Source organism: Podarcis liolepis (genome assembly GCF_965112155.1).
Source record: "Podarcis liolepis genome assembly, chromosome: 1".
Taxonomy (NCBI): Eukaryota; Metazoa; Chordata; class Lepidosauria; order Squamata; family Lacertidae; genus Podarcis; species Podarcis liolepis.
Window position 1 is genome coordinate 10,211,308 of NC_139554.1, and position 17,191 is coordinate 10,228,498.

At 46.7% G+C, this 17,191-nt stretch overlaps 1 protein-coding gene across 1 annotated transcript in view; it reads right to left on the reverse strand.

The window, feature by feature from the left end:
- KCNH5 (potassium voltage-gated channel subfamily H member 5) overlaps positions 1–15,300 on the reverse strand; it is a 197,333-nt gene extending 182,033 nt beyond the window's left edge. Inside the window, exon 1 of the mRNA XM_083517418.1 lies at positions 14,078–15,300. Coding sequence (XP_083373544.1) covers positions 14,078–14,150 — 73 coding nt within the window. The 5' untranslated portion in view covers positions 14,151–15,300. The remainder of the gene's footprint in view (positions 1–14,077) is intronic.
- Between the last annotated feature and the right edge of the window lie 1,891 nt (positions 15,301–17,191).

Here is a 17,191-nt window from a genome sequence, read left to right on the forward strand (position 1 = left end):
TCGGAAAAAGAAATCAAGGCCTGCTTCTTCTGTGCAGCCTCCAGGCTGTCAAAATATTGTCAGCCGTTCACTGCCAGCAACTGAGAACTGGAAACGGACTGAAATTCCTGCCTGTCAAAATAACTTTTCCTGAGATCCTCTTGGAAGCTCTCAGTTTGAAAATAAAACAGAAACAGTACAACCACATCTGTGCCATCTATTAAACCTGCCCGTTCAAGTGGAAACACTGCTTTTTTGGGGGGGGGGTTGGTTTCAGTGTGTTTTATGGAATAACCGCATGCCCAACATTGAACTCAGGCTAGCCATGAAGTAGAGAGAAGGTCAATGGGTTGTTCTTCAAGTGTGCAATTGCCTACACTCCACGATTCACTGGCAATATTGCCCAGTGATGCTACTTCACAAGTGTTTTCTAAATCCTGCTGGCCGCTGGAGGCAATGTCAGACAGGATGACCCCTGGTGCCTGGCACTGGCGTTGCAGGCTATCGTTTCGTAAGCAGGAATTTTGTCACGACATCCCTGGACTCAGGAGGCAGCCTGTTTTTACAATTGCAAAACACGATTCTAAGTGGGTCAGGTGGATCTGCAAGCCTGCAAGTATGGATTGCAGAGAGAGTGGCAGAGAGGGCACTTAAAGGGTGTTTAGAGGGTGCTCCACACTTTAGGTGATTTAACCCCGTGTATGTGGGTGGCGCTGTGGTCTAAACCACAGAGCCTAGGACTTGCTGATCAGAAGGTTGGCGGTTCGAATCCCTGTGACGGGGTTAGCTCCCGTTGCTCAGTCCCAGCTCCTGCCAACCTAGCAGATCGAAAGCACATCCAAGTTCTAGGACCATTCAGACTCGACTCAGTACATAACACAAGTGCAAGTAGATAAATAGGTACCGCTCCAGCGGGAAGGTAAACAGTGTTTCTGTGCACTGCTCTGGTTCACCAGAAGTGGCTTAGTCATCCTGGCCACATTACCCGGAAGCTGTACGCTGGCTCCCTCGGCCAATAAAGCGAGATGAGCGCCGCAACCCCAAAGTCGTCCGCGACTGGACCTAATGGTCAGCGGTGCCTTTTACCTTTACGTAGGAAGTGGGATGACGCCTATACTTTTCTTCCTAAGAATGAACAGCACCTACTCACCCAAATGAAGGCAAGGAGATGAGTAGGGCAAGAGCTGCATCTGCTCACTGACACCAGAGACCTGGCCATATAAAGTCAAGCCTGCTCCTATCTGCATATCTCCGCCTCTTCATTTGCATAGTCCCATCCTGGTCATACTTGAGTGTGATGGAATCTGAGGGACTGACTTTGAGGTTGCTTCCAAGTTTGGTAGAAGGGGGGGCATTGGGTTCAGTGCCCCCCCCCGGCTTACCAGGTAGTGATAATGAGCCTTCTGGGACATGGAATTTAAGTTCCCATTGCCCCAAATTGCCATTGGATGGACCAAACTTGTTGAGCTTTATTTTTAGGAAGCCAAAGTTGTTCCTAAGTAGTGGAGCTTATTTTGGAAAGGCAAAGTTGTGGAGCTTTTTTTTTTTTAGGAATCCAAGCTGAAGTTGTTGAGCTGAATTTTTTTTTGGGGGGGGGAGGAGATCGCTGAGGGGCCAGAGATCTACCAGGATTTACCAGGAGCACCCAGCGATCTACCTAATGGACATGCCTGTTATATATTTTTTAATCCTGTTCTTCTTTTCATTGGTTTTTTCTAATGATCCCCCCCTTTTGCCTTTAGCTATTCTTATTTTTAGCTGTGAGGCGCCTCAAGGCACTGTCAGGAGGAAAATTGGGGTGTAAATAACAACAGCAATCACACTTGGTAGATCACTGCCAGTTTTTTTATACTGTTTGTAGATCCCAGTCTATTGGGAGCTGGATGTCCCTGCTCTATAGAAAATCCATTTGAAGTATACAGGTAATTGCCGTAAGAACAGCATGGCACCATCCCTTTCATTAAAAGCAGTCAGTCCCCAAAAGTACTGGCAGAAAGACAGAAAGGAGGGAGCCAGTCCAGCTTCTCCAGGGAGGGAGTTCCAAAGTCTGGGAACAGCCACCGACAAGGTCCTCTTCCGCGTCCCCACCAAGCCTGTGGCAGGACCAAGAGAAGGGCCTCCCCTGAAAATCTGAGAACCCAGGCAAGTTTGTATGAGGGTAAAGGGTCTTTCAGGTAGCTTGGACCAGTGGCATTGTGGGAAATATAAGAAGAACCTTGCTGGTAGAGTCAAAGGCCCATCTAGTCCAGCCTCATGTTCTCACAGTGGCCAATCAAGCACCTACGGGAAGCTCACACGAAGGTCCTAGCCTCAGCTATTTTTTCAAAGAGGGGTTTCAGGCAAGCATTAGTTGTGGGCCCATCTAGGGTGTCTGGGTGCTGGCAACTGTCCAAGGGTGCTGCATCCTAGCTCCAGGTCTGTTCTTTCTGGGAAGAGAGTGCCTGCTTATCTCAGGCTCCAGCAAATGTCATCTGTTGTCCTTGATGGTCATTACTGATCTGAGGAACCACAGTATGGTAGTGATAAAAAGCAGGGTTGGAGGGAATTGTTTCTACAGTGGTACCTCAGTTTACAGACGCTTCAGGTTACAGACTCCGCTAACCCAGAAATAGTACCTCGGGTTAAGAACTTTGCTTCAGGATGAGAACAGAAATTGTGCAGCAGCGGCACAGCGGCAGCGGCACAGCAGCAGCGGGAGGCCCCATTAGCTAAAGTGGTACTTCAGGTTAAGAACAGTTTTAGGTTAAGAACAGACCTCCAGAACGAATTAAGTTCTTAATCCGAGGTACCACTGTATTACCAATAGGGTTGCCCCATTTATAAGGAAGCTAGATATTAGTGGGGTTCCCCTTCAGCTCCCCCTTTGCTTTAATTTTTGGTCTAATTGGCAAAAAAGAGAGAGAGTTTTGATGGCAAATGAAGACAGGTACATAATCCAAAAAGTTGTTTCACTTGCAAAGGCAGCAGAGGAATCATAACAGCGTTCCATGCCTAGTCATGCTGCAAATTGTCTTAAGGCTGTTTAATTGCATAATTATTCATTCATCTGTCTTACTGTATACATGTTTTGAAACTTCTTTCTCATTTATCTTCTTGCTTTGTCTACCTGGTTTTTGTAATTCTTTGCATTGTTATGATCGAAACAATCATCTCTGAACCGAATAAAATTTGCAGTTGTAAACAGTGGTCAAGATACGATGTGAGATCCAAAACACAAAAGAGGATCATGATCATGAAAGAGGACTAGATAAAAGGCCCAGAAAGATTTTAAAAGAGTGAGTCGTAGAGTATCGTAGAAATTAAGGCTGAAATCCTGAGCCCAAGATTAGGGCAGTCTTGGAGGAAACTGATTTTCTAGATCCATTTCAATTGGAGTTTAGATTTGGTTTTGGTACAGAAATGGCTTTGGTCACCCTGTATGGTGACCTCTGTCGGGAGAGAGAAATGTGTCCCTGTTAATTCACCTTGACCTCTCTGTGGCTTTCGATACCATCAACCGTGATATCCTTCTGGAGTTAGGGATGGGTGGTACCGCTTTGCGGTGGTTCCAGCCCTACTTAGATGGCTGTTTCCAGAGGGTGATGCTTGGGGAGTCAGCCGATGGCAGCTTACTGATTCCCGCCTTAACCCCAGAATAAGACAGCCAATGGCAGCTAAAGACCCTGAGAGAAGCTCAGCCAATGGCAGCTAGACTTCCAGTGAAGCTCAGCCAACCAAGTTTAGAGACCCTGAGAGCTCAGTCCGTGACACCTTCAAAATGCTCAGAGGACCTCAGCCAATGGCATCTTACAGTGAGAGCCTACATCTACTCAGAAGTAAGTCCTGTTGAATTCAACAGGGCATACTCTCAGGCAAGCAAGGTGAGGATTGCGGCCTTGGAAGAGACCATTCTCCCGGCCAGTGGTTGGTGAGCTACCAGCTTCTGCTGCCCAAGAACCAGGGATGCAGTGCTCTTATCAAAAGGTGTCAGGCAAGATGATAGCAGTATCACCAGGGCTTCTGGTTCAGGGAAATGTGGGCAGAGGTGTAGGAAGGGGGTACAGTGAGGTGGACCGCCCCGGATGTCATCGCTGAGGGGGTGACATTCAGGGCACTTCCTGCCCCGCAACTCCCAAGCCTACCCCGAGCCATTGGGAGAAGGGAGGGAGCTGTGCCACTTTTGCTGGTGGCCTTCCCCCCTTCCCCCTTTGTTTTGACAGCTCTGGGGAGGCTTGGGAGTTGTGGGCAGGTGGCCCGCCATTGCCCCACACTCCTGAGCTGCTGGAGGAAGCAGTAATATCCAAGGCGACACGATGACCAAATACAATGATACAATATCAATATACACTCTTTATATAATCATTATAGGGACGCGGGTGGCGCTGTGGGTTAAACCACAGAGCCTAGGACTTGCCGATCAGAAGGTCAGTGGTTCGAATCCCCGTGACGGGGTGAGCTCCTGTTGCTCTGTCCCTGCTCCTGCCAACCTAGCAGTTCGAAAGCATGTCAAAGTGCAAGTAGATAAATAGGTACCACTCTGGCGGGAAGGTAAACGGCGTTTCCGTGCGCTGCTCTGGTTCGCCAGAAGCGGCTTAGTCATGCTGGCCACATGACCCGGAAGCTGTCTGTGGACAAACGCTGGCTCCCTTGGCCTATAGAGCGAGATGAGCGCTGCAACCCCAGAGTCGTCCGCAACTGAACCTAACAGTCAGAGGTACCTTTACCTTTATATAATCATTAAGAGTGCATATTTTGTGACTTTCAGAGATTCTTAAGTTTTCTGTTTTTGTGATTTCATATATTTCATATTATATAAAGAGTGTATATTGCCATCGTATCATTGTATTTGGTCATCGTGTTGCCTTGGATATTACTGACTATTGTTTGCAACACAGGGGTTAAATTGTTTGGTTACTTGCTGGAGGGGGCAGGCAGACAGGCAGGGAGAGGACGGGAAGGAGGCAGGCAAGGAAACAAGCGGAGAAGGGAGAGAAGGAGACAAGCAAAAGCTCCCTCAACTGAGGACTCAAACCCTGGAGCACACAGGAGGAGAGGTGGGGAGTGAGAACAAAGGTAGGGGGGAGTTTTAGGTGCTTGTGCTCACAATGTTAAGCAAATAAACCAGAAAATAACACTTGCAACTGTAAGTATCTTATTTTTCCTTCTTTTAATAATTTCAATTGACAAAAAAATTCTGCACCGGGTACCACCTGACTTTGCTATGCCTCTGATGCGGGTGCCTATTGGATGGGCAGCAGAGTCTGGAAGGGACCAGCAGTGTCATAATTTGCACCTGTTCCAGGCACTGCTATCCACTCTGCAGCTGCATCCTTGCATGTTGCTGACGGCTATTTCCTCCCGATTCCGCTCCAGAAAGGCTGCTGGCACTCTCTCCCTTGTTCAGTGCTGCTCAATGGTGGGAGCTGATATTTAGCCAGTGAACCCCTCCCATGAACTTCTCCTGTTACCCTTCGCCTTGCCCTTCTGGGACACCAGGATGCATCAACCCATCATTACTCAGAGACTTCATCACTGCCACCAAAGCATGCATTGCAATAGAGATTACACCACTGCATGGCACTGATGGGATTTATTCCGGTTTAAAAGTGTCCTAAGATTGAAAACATTGGTTGCCCAGACAGAATCGGGGTGTTCATATATTAGGCTCGACGAGTGTGCAGTCTGCGTGCACAAATAGCTGAGCTGTACTAATCGGCAAATTAGTACACACACATACACACACACATACACACACGTGTATACAGTGGTACCTCGGGTTAAGAACTTAATTCGTTCTGGAGGTCCATTCTTAACCTGAAACTGTTCTTAACCTGAGGTACCACTTTAGCTAATGGGGCCTCCCGCTGCTGCCGCGCGATTTCTGTTCTCATCCTGAAGCAAAGTTCTTAACCCAAGGTACTATTTCTGGGTTAGCAGAGTCTGTAACCTGAAGTGTATGTAACCTGAAGCGTATGTACCCCGAGGTACCACTGTATATATAGAGAGATGGCCTCTACCTGTGTTCAGCACAATGTGGAACAAACCTAATGTAAATAAAAAGGACTCTGAGCTGTATTTATTATTATTATTCCAAAATTACCTACCAAGGTAACCTAAATTCTACACTAAGAATTTACCAATAACCTTAAAACAGAATACAAATATGTGCTTCTTAACACAATTTGTCCTGTTTCTGCTCATTTTGGACAAAGTGCTATGCACAGAGCACTGAGCAGGGTGAAGGTGGAAAGGGGAGCAGAAATGATAGAGGTTTGCAGACATATTTATTTATTCAATCTGTATACCGCCCTTCATCCGTGGATTGGTTCACAACATCAAAAGGCAAGATAAAAACCACAAGATATATAATAAAAGCAAAAACCAGTGGCCTGCCTCCCACAAACACATTTAAAAGGGGATATGGGATGTTGCCCATTCCATAAGGACATAAGAAGAGCCAGTGGCCCATCTCCTAGAATATCATCTCAAGTGGCCAACTAGATACCTCAATGGGGAATCTGCACAAAAGTCTTCTCCTCTCCTGTGGTTCCAAGCAATTGGCTTTCAGCACCATTGCTGCCTCCAACTGCAAAGGAAGAACATGTCCAGAGGAGGGCAACCAAAATGGTCAAAGGCCTGGAAACGATGCCTTATGAGGAATGGCTAAGGGAGCTGGGCATGTTTAGCCTGGAGAAGAGGAGGTTAAGGGGTGATATGATAGCCATGTTCAAATATATAAAAGGATGTCACATAGAGGAGGGAGAAAAGTTGTTTTCTGCTGCTCCAGAGAAGCGGACACGGAGCAATGGATCCAAACTACAAGAAAGAAGATTCCACCTAAACATTAGGAAGAACTTCCTGACAGTAAGAGCTGTTTGACAGTGGAATTTGCTGCCAAGGAGTGTGGTGGAGTCTCCTGCTTTGGAGGTCTGTAAGCAGAGGCTTGACAACCATATGTCAGGAGTGCTCTGATGGTGTTTCCTGCTTGGCAGGGGGTTGGACTCGATGGCCCTTGTGGTCTCTTCCAACTCTATGAGTCTATGATTCTATGAACATATCCAATGTGGCTAATCAAAAGTGGAAACAGGAATTGCAATTACCGGTGCCCCCTTATTCCTCCCATGTCTGGGATGGAAATCAATCCGGCAAATACAATTGGAATTCGCTGTTGCTGTTCTTTTCGGCCCACAGCTGATATGTAATGGAAAAACATTCTCCCCATTGGCATTTGAACTGAAATGAATGGGATGGAATAATAATAATAATAATAATAATAATAATAATAATAATAATAATAATAATTTATACCCCGCCCATCTGGCTGAGTTTCCCCAGCCGCTCTGGGCGGCTCCCAATCAAGTGTTAAAAGTGGAATGATGTAAGGGCAGCGCGATTTGCATAATTTGCATAAATTAATTATGTATACTCAAACATGGGGGGAAATGCTCAGCATCACTGAGAAGAATTATGGGGCTTTGTAGGAAATGAGGGTATTTTCACGCCGGTTCTCTTTCATAATTTTTGTGTGTTCCTCCCATTCATTTGCATTTCTTCCTCTCAAATGGGCACAAGACTTTTTATTCCACCACCGCAGTCCACCCAAAGGTAACCCTGAACGCCTAGTATCGCACCCACATGCCCTCGCTGTCATCTAATGAATTCAGCCTAGTACCTTGTGTGCTAAAGATCATAATGAAGTAGTTGCGTCAAGGTTCTGAGAAAGAGAACAAATTAACTGAAGAAACCAAGGCCTGCGGAAGCAGAAGCAACACACAGGTGCCTTGGTGCAAATTCCCCGTTTGAGAAGAGAAGAAGAAGAAGAAGAGTTTGGATTTGATATCCCGCCTTTCACTCCCCTTCAGGAGTCTCAAAGCGGCTAACATTCTCCTTTCCCTTCCTCCCCCACAACAAACACTCTGTGAGGTGAGTGGGGCTGAGAGACTTCAGAGAAGTGTGACTGGCCCAAGGTCCCAGCAGCTGCATGTGGAGGAGCGGAGACGCGAACCTGGTTTCCCAGATTACGTGACTACCGCTCTTAACCACTACACCACACTGGCTCTCTGTGGCCATGAAGAAAAAGGGGGATGAGGAAATGGGCAGAATGAAAGAGTGAGTGCAATTATCCCGGGAGGCTTTGCAAACTACAGGTTTACAGGGGTTTTTTCCTTCTTCTTTGCACCGTTTCCAGCACCTATAATAAAAACAGGGGAAAAAAACAAAACAACCCAATTCTCTGGTGCATCCTGAAAAGTGGCCCCATCTGACTATCATCCCGAAAACAACGTCAGAATTACAGTCGTTCACATCTTCCAACTGATCTGTCCTTTCTCTTTGCCCTGTTCCGTAATGCAGCAATGAGGAGAGACTTGGAATAAGTAAGGGGAAAGTAGGTCAAGCACAGACTGACTACAGCATCACAAGGTAAACTCAGATTTTATTACAACTGGACCCACTGTCCTGCCCCACTGACTATTCTTATGGGGCTCCCTACCACAAAGGCAGCACCCTTTTAACTGTCTACTTACGGGGCTCCCATACCATAAGGGCTCAAATCTATTTGATTTCCACACATTTTCTTTCACCCCACTGCCTGCATCCCTTTCCGCTCCCAGCCTCTGCCCTGAAAGATATTCTCAGCCAAAGCAACTTTCTGCCTATTTTCACAGCAGTGGCAGTCAAAACGGAACGATTGGCTGTCTCCCTCCGCAGTTAGAAAGTTTGTGAACACAAGAAGAGCTACCGACGAAAGGAGAATGGCAGACGAAATTAATGGACTATGCAGAATTGGATAAGATGACAGGAAGGATTCGAAATCCACGGGACCAGAGATTCTCAGAGGACTGGAGTAAATATCTGAATTATTTGAAAAGCAATTGTAATAAACAGATCACACTAGTAGGACTGCAAGAAGTTTTGTAAGGAGGACTGTGCGAAATATTGCAGAGGAAATTATGAAGAGAATTGTTAGTTAAGGATTATGAAAAGCAATAATGAAATGTAGATTAAGTGATAAAGATTGAAAAATCTTTAGATGTGGTTGATGGAAGTCCAAAAAACTGTATAAGATAAGAAAATATATGATTTTTTGGAAATTATATGTAAAAATCAATAAAAATATAATTTTAAAAAAAAGAAAGTTTGTGAACCTTCCACTGACATCAGAGTGGGTGAACCAATAGCTATAGGGATATCCCTGTCTGGCAGAGCAGCCCAACTCTGCAACTTTTGGGGAGAGGAGAGGTTAATGGTGCCCCCCCCCACCCAGCCTTGCTGGCCTTGGCCAATGTAGAGAACCCCTTCCTCTCTGCTGAAGACACTGGCAGGAAGAGACTGAACCTAGCAAAGGTCAGCGGTAGAACGCTAAGAGAGAGTGCAGTCTCCTTCTACACGGTGGTCAGGTTGTTCTACATTTTAGTGCACATCAACCCCCTTAGAATCCACATGCATCCACAGTTTCAACAGCTAACCAGATGCGTGACTTCATTCATCCAAACTTCCATCCAATTGAATAGGAATTTGTGCGCATATACTTATATATATACGGGACGCGGATGGAGCTGTGGGTTAAACCACAGAGCCTAGGGCTTGCCGATCAGAAGGTTGGCGGTTCGGATCCCCGCAACGGGTGAGCTCCCATTGCTCGGTCCCTGCTCCTGCCAACCTAGCCGTTTGAAAGCACATCAAAGTGCAAGTAGATAAATAGGTACCGCTCCAGCGGGAAGATAAACGGCGTTTCCGTGCACTGCTCTGGTTTGTCAGAAGCGGCTTAGTCCTGCTGGCCACATGACCCGGAAGCTGCACGCCGGCTCCCTCGGCCAATAAAGTGAGATGAGCGCCGCAACCCCAGAGTTGGTCACGACTGGACATAATGGTCAGGGGTCCCTTTACCTTTACCTAGAATTGGCAAGGACCACAACAGTTATCTAGTCCACACACACGCAATGCAGGAATCTTTTTGCCCATCATGGGGCTCAAACCCATGACTGTGAAATTAAGAGTCTCATGCTCTACCGACTGAGCATGGCTCCTTTAAAATGTGGGTTGAATATGATAAGGCACTTGTCAAAGTCCAAGTTCCACAGATCGAACCAGTTAGATAGGCACATACAGGGCAAGGAGGTCCTTCAAGGGAACTGCTCCCAACCTGTTAAGGCCATTAACCACCCAGTCTGCAAATTATGCAAGCTTTATTTTAATATACTGGTCAGGGAAGTATCATAGCTCAGTAGTGGAGAAACTACATCGCAAGTTGATGTGCCAGGGTCAATTCATGTTCTCCTCTGGTTGGGAGTGGGAGAGACCCCAGTCTGGAGATCAGATCTGCTGCCAGTCAGTGTAGACAATACTGAACTACGTGGACCAATAGGTCTGACCCATTATAAGGTGACTTCCAAAACTCTTATCTCGGGATAAGCCCCGGAGTCCTGTTGTGCTTAGAAAGACCAAATTTTGAACGTATAGAGAAACTGGGAGCTGCTCTCGATCCAGCCATGTTCCTCTTCTTACACTCGGTGGTATATCAAGAAGATTATTAAAAGTAACGACAGTCATCATAAGCTGGCTGTGTACACGAAGAGCCTCAAAGTAATTGAAAATATAAATGGAATTAAGAGCTTGAAAGCATTTCCATATTTGCAGCTTGGTAACTTTTTTATTCGCGGGGCAGGGAGTGGAGAGCATCTCCTCTGAAGTACACAGCTTCTTACAATCTCTGCTTAATGCAATCTACAACTGAATTGTGCTGCTGGCATGAACGTTTCAGATTTGCTTCTGGTGGACATAAAACAAGAATAAAAAGCGATCGTACCAATTTGCTACCATACACAACATTTAACGTGATTGACAAGGAGTGTGCATTTTTAGTTTGCTATGAATTCTTTTCTGTGGGTTGTCTCCGACTGAATCCTACTGAGAGTGGACCCACTGAAATTAATGGGGTGTTAAGTTAATCATTAGCCCATCAATTTCAATGGGTCTGCTCTGAGCAGGACTAACACTGAATGCAGTCCTCTGTTTCATTATGCAACTTCATTATTTTTAAGGGGGAAGCATAAGAGTTTTGCAGGACTGGGCAGGATCAGGCCTTGCAAGATTAGGAATCAGTGGGGTTCAAAACCCTAAGGGAAAGAGACCCAAACAACTCAACTCAAAGACCTAACATTCTCAAAGGCCACATAAAACTTATTGTCCAGGGGAGGGGGAATTGGGGTGGGGTAAAGTGGCCATAACTTTCAACAGAAGCGCTCCACACTGCAACATTTTGTTGTAGGTCTCACTTATCATGACCACTAGCCATGGATAGATCAATCCAAGGCCAGAGGAAGACCTCTAGAGATCATAAGCACCGAAAAGATTGTAGTGCCCAACATATGTAATTCAAAATAAAAACAAGACCAAAACAGGAAACAACATTTCATTTTCAAAATGACACAAAAGTTACATGTGTGCCAAAATGTGCATGCATGTATGTCATGTGCAACACATGACAGGGTCTGATTTTCATGCATTACCTATGTTAGTAGGACACCCCCTCATTTAGGTGGGAATAAGTAATAAAAAAGAGACCAGAAAAATGGGGGAAGAGTGCAGAGTGGAAGTCTAACAAAGTTCAGATTTTCCCCATGATGAATTACTTCAGTGCTTTTTTTGAAACCTCAAATGTAAAATTATTTCTACATTTCTGCATTTCTTCTTCTTTTTCCCTTCCTTCCTTCCTTTCTTCCTTTTTTTGCATGTGTGCCCCTGATTTGCTAGTTCCCTAAACATGTGCTTAATCTGCCTGCTGGGTAATCCAACACTCAATCTAACCTTCCTGGATTTGGCTAACAATTATTATTTTTATAAAAAACAAAAACAAGTTTTATAAAACAATGTCTCATTATAGAATGTGCTGTTGCTTTGTACTGGATCGTTTCCAAATGGCCTTGAATGCTGAACAACAGAAAGGCAGCCTAGAAATTCTGTAAACGAATAAATTTTAGAATTGCATTTAAATTTGAATTCATAGTCCAGGAAGGCTGGAAGGAGAATATATATATATGGTGGCCATCCCTTAATAAAAACCCATATAAGAAATGTTAGGGCTCTGTTTCTCCTAGTCATCTCTTTGGCTTAGTTCAGTTTGAAGGATTATCTGCATTCTTTTACATATTTACATTAATGGGACAGCGTGGAATGTTTTCAGCCACTTTTGAAACAGGTAGGGAGGAATCCCAAGCAGCGGAATTACAGAGTGAGCAGAACTCCTTATAACCTCTTTGGCAAAGCACTTTGAACATACACCTTGGTCTAAAGACATAAAAACATTAGGAGATGTCAGGTGGATATCTGTCAGGGATGCTTTAGTTGAGATTCCTGCATTGCAGGGGGTTGGACTAGATGACCGTCAGAGTCCCTTCCATCTCTACAATTTTATGATTCTACACACACACACACACACACACACACCACAGCCTATAGAACACAATGATACATTTAAATGACAGTATTTTTAAAAGGCCTAAATTGATGAAAAGAGTTGTAGAAAGAGTATCAGCCGCTGGTGTGTATTAGTAGGTATGCAGTCAAGTAAGCTGGTTTTCAGATCCTCACTGAAGGGCAATTCCATACATGACAATTCAGAAGTAAGTCCTGTAGAGTTCAATAGCGCTTACTCCAAGGTAAGTGGATATAGAACAACAGCCTCAGCAATGGAATTCACTTGCTGGCTTTGAGCTAGGAGACACAGTCCGCTAAACTGACCCTGTCCGTCAAAGTCATAATAAGTGGGACAACCCCATCTTTGCTGCCCGAAGCTCTTCGGGTGAAAGGTAAGATATGCAAACATGATAACTTAATCAATAAGTTAAGGTTAAAGAGGGTTGTTCCATAAATTATTGCACAGGTGATATGGGTACCAATTCCAAAAGTGCTGAGATAAAATTAAGAAGTTTGTATTTAGAAATAAAACAAAAATCACAATGGTATGATAGCATTCAAACTGACCACATACATGAAGTTCCTAAAGTCATGTCAAATGTTTACTTGCAGAAATCATCTAAAGGCAGCATTATTAAGAAAAATTCAGAGTACACCTTGCTTATCATGCCTTATTCTGCATTTATGCACAGAGACACACACACACAGTAATGCACCCTGCAAACTTAGTGTAAATGGTTTGCCAACATAAAGTGCTGCTGAGGGTGAGTTCTTTCTGTAGATTTTACACTGAGCGTATTTCCCTCTGGCCAGCAAAGTGTGTGCTTTTTAATTTTTTTTGTTATGCTTACTCGTGGACACTCCTAGACACTTTATCAAATAATCCGTCTCACCACATAGGCAAACCTTCAACTCCAAACTACATTCCTAGAGGGACTGGAATTTTCAGGAATGGCCAGGAGAGAAGTGAAAGTAAACTACTGGCGGAAATGAGGGTTTAATATCCCCGATCCTTTAACCTGTTTGACGGTTTCTGTTCCAAACCACAGAATCGCCTTGAGGCTTCTCTGGGCCTCTGGCTTCCATCGATGGAGAGATGATTGTTGTTGTTGTTTTTTACCCAAGGCAATTACATCTTTCTTCTCGCCACAATACAGCCACCCGCTTCAATTTCTTCAGTCAAAGAGAGGAAATTCCAATGACGGGAGACACACACACACACCGACACTATACCCATACTTTTTCAAGAGTCTCAAAGCATACAGCAAGGAACAGCTGTATCTGTTCCGTCTTTCCCTGGTGCCACCAATCTTGCCCTACCATCTAGTCCATCTTTCCTCGCAGTCAAATTTAGATTGCAAGCTCCCTGAGAGCAGCTCCTTGAACTCTAAAAATCACCAGGTACGTTAAGGTGCTGAAAGGACAGGAACGATGCAGCCGAGGAGTCGAACAAATTAATTTATTGATGAATTAATAAATTAATTATTGCACCTTCAAATAGGCCTATAAAAGTTCTGGTTAGAAACTAGCTCTGTGGAAACTACCACTCCTCAGCTTTTAAGAGGTTTTAGTTAAGTCCGGGAGTGTGGGGGCGCTTTTACGAACTTCGGGAGCAGTTTAACCCTTTCTTCCCGCTCTCCCGCTCCATTGCCTAGTCAAGAAGAGGAGGAGGAGAAGGAAGAAGAAGAGGGGCCTCGCTTACCACTTGAGCGCCTGACGATGTTCTCCAAAAACGTGTTCTGTGGTGCCACCAGCCCTCTTTTTCCCCCCGGCATCCTGCGCCTGCAGAGCCGGGCTCTGGAGCCAAGGGGTCGCAGCGGGGGCGGCTGGGAGAGTCTCGGCAGGTCTCTTGCACCCAGTGCCGTAGAGTAGCTGTGGGAAGGTGGACGAGGCAGTTCATGGTAGTAGCGCTCCAGCGGCTGGTGAAGCCCAGACTGTGGCAACGCCGCGCTCACAGCTCGGGAACTGCAGCCTCCGAGTGGATTGCGCCTGCGCGTGTGCCTGGCTGTTGCTGCTGCTGCTGCTGCTACCCCAACGGGCAGACAGCATGACCACACGCCCTTCCGAAGCCCACCGGGCTGCCTGCGGCTGGACAACGAAGAGGCAACCCAGCCCTGCCAGCGGATCTGGCCACTTCTTGCGTTCCTGGGCGCAACAGGGGCGCGTCGCGGAAACGGGGACTCCAACAGATGCGGAGAGGCTCTTATATATAAAAAAGCCACCAAACTCTTCTGTACTCTTTTTCCTTAAAAAGAAGAGGAAGAAGAGAGACGGCTCCTGCCTTGCCAACCAAGCGCTCGTATCCCAAGAGCTCCAGAGAAGCGGCTTTAATCCCAAAGCGCGTCGCCAAGTTGGAGCGTTCAGCACCCTGGACAGCTCTCTCTCCGGGAGCGCCTAGACTGCGGAGGGCAGGAAATCCACCGAGCGCCACCCGAGGTCTCCGCCGCCGCTGCTCCAAGGGTCGCCAACAGGGAGCCGCCACCCCACCCTCTCTCCTCTCCCAGCCCGGGTGCTCTGGAACCTGCGGCTGCACCCACACGCGCCCAGCAAGGCGAGCAGAGGAGGAGGAGGGCGGGCGGCGCGAGGGGCTGCGCTGAGGCGGCTGCACACCTGCTGGAGGCTGGCGGGGAAGGCAGCGCAACTTGGGCAGGTCCCAGGATGGAGCATCAAACCCACGCTAGAGAGGGGGGGGAGGAGAGAGCCGGCGGAGAAGAAAGAGGCCAATGGCCGGAGTGGCTATGGGATGCTTTCCCCGAAATCAGAGGCTCGCCAGGAGGCGGGGCTGAGTTGCTAGCCTGATCCGGAATCCCATTCTCTGTCTCTCTCTCTGTCTCTGCTTCCTTCCTACAGTCAGTCGCCAGGGCTGAAAGTTCTTCGCCCGAGATGCTCCGAGGCGGGCGCCCCAGCTGCCCTTCCGCCAGGGGAGGAGGAGGAGGCTGAATAATTTAGCGTTTGCTTCGGGGAGTTGGGGGGGGGGGTTGCAAAGGGAAGAAAGGAGCGCGGGTGGGGAGGCGAAAGGCTAGGAGATGATTCCAGTCATTGATTTGGCACGAAGGAGAGGTTACCCGGAGAGGAGGATGGGTGGGGAGGGAGATGCAACTTTATTTTCTGCTTCAGAAGAGCTGCGGGGCGGGGGGGGGGTGCGCGCGTTGAAATGTTGAAAGGCATTGCGGGCTTTTGCACCTGCCTCGCAGGGAGAAGGTGGGTGGGCTTCTATCTGGAAATGTCTTCTCTACTGACCGCTTGGTCGTCGCCCATGATAGCTCAATGGAATGGGCAGCTGGACTCTGAATATCAGCCGCTGGAGACGCAAGCAAGGAGGTGGGAGGGGGTGGCTGCTGCTCTCAAGCTCTGCTTGGGGGCTTCCCTAAGGCATCTTTCCTGGTCTCTGCTGGAAAGGAGGAGGCTGGACTGGACAGCTCCCGGGCCTGACCCAGCAAGTCGTTTCTTTTGGTTCTCGGGTGAATTAGAAATAACCCACTATAGGAATATTGAGAAGTGTCAAGAGGAACAGGCGGCTCCTATGGGGACCTTAAAGCCTTTCAGCACAATCCTACACAATTTATTTATTCTTTTGCTCCTTTCCACTGGTTTTAGTGGAGCTTGCTCATCAGTAAATGTACACAGGGTTACAGCCTGCAGCCTGCTCCTAACCATTCTTACATGGAAAAATGCCTTGGGACCTATTCCTAAGTAACTGTACAAGCGACTGCAGTATTACGGCATAGAATCACAGAAACATAGAACTGCAGAGTGGGAAGGGACCACAAGGGTCATCTAGTCCAACCCCCTGCAATGCAGAAATCTTTTATGCTCAATGTGGGGCTCTAATCTGAGACTAAGGTGAATTTCTCCTTGCCCTCACCTGCTCTTTGATCCCCACACACAAAGGGTCCTTGTTTCTCTTCCTTCTCCAGCGTTGAAACTTCGAGTCCATCAAACAGGCATTCCAGAGCAACCCATAATGCCCAACCTTCCAACCTCAGCCTCCAGGGCACTGGGGTGCTTTTCCTGAGCCTTTTCTGCTCGAGATATTTAGAAAGAGGTTGCGCAAACACCTAGCAGTGATGTTGCACTAGTTATACCCTGAACAGAGCAAAGGGTTGGACTATTGGACCTCCAAAGACTGTCCCAACGCTGAAATTTTGTTAACTGGAGAAAGTCTTGCAGAGTCTTCAAGCGTGGGAGTCATCACTGGATTGCAAAGGGAGTGAAAGACACAACAGAGGAAAACTAGGGAATAATTCCTCCTTTCCGATTCAAGTGGGTGTCCAGGAAGCACTAAATCAGAGACCCCTCACCTATTCCTAGTTTTAAATTATACTCTCTTGGTATGTTATCTGTTAGGTTGGTGCGTGTCTAGTCTGGGCAAAAGACAGTAGTAAATAAGACTCCTTCATCCTAGATATAATTCCTGTTTACCAACGACCCCTTTCAGGAAGTAAGGAGTACCAAACCACCCTTCCTGCTTATTTTATTAGTATTTACCAAAAAGCATTTTTCAGCTTTTCCTTTCTGCCTCTGTATGAGGCACTTGGGTTGGTTCATGACACATTTAACTGAATGCATTTCTACGGCCATTCGGTTTATATTCTTAGCATTTCGTCTGAGGCCATTTGGAGGGAGCCAATGCGTCACGGTGGTGTTTTGGTGCCACTCCTTTTTAACGGGCTCTCTTTCCCATCCTTATTTGGCACTTCTGACCAATGTATAGCTGGCAGATCCCCCCCCCCCCCGTTTTCTTTTTAAAGAAAGATTGCATATCCTTATCGGAGTTATTCCCCATCAGATGATATGAAGAAGGAAGGGAGGAAGG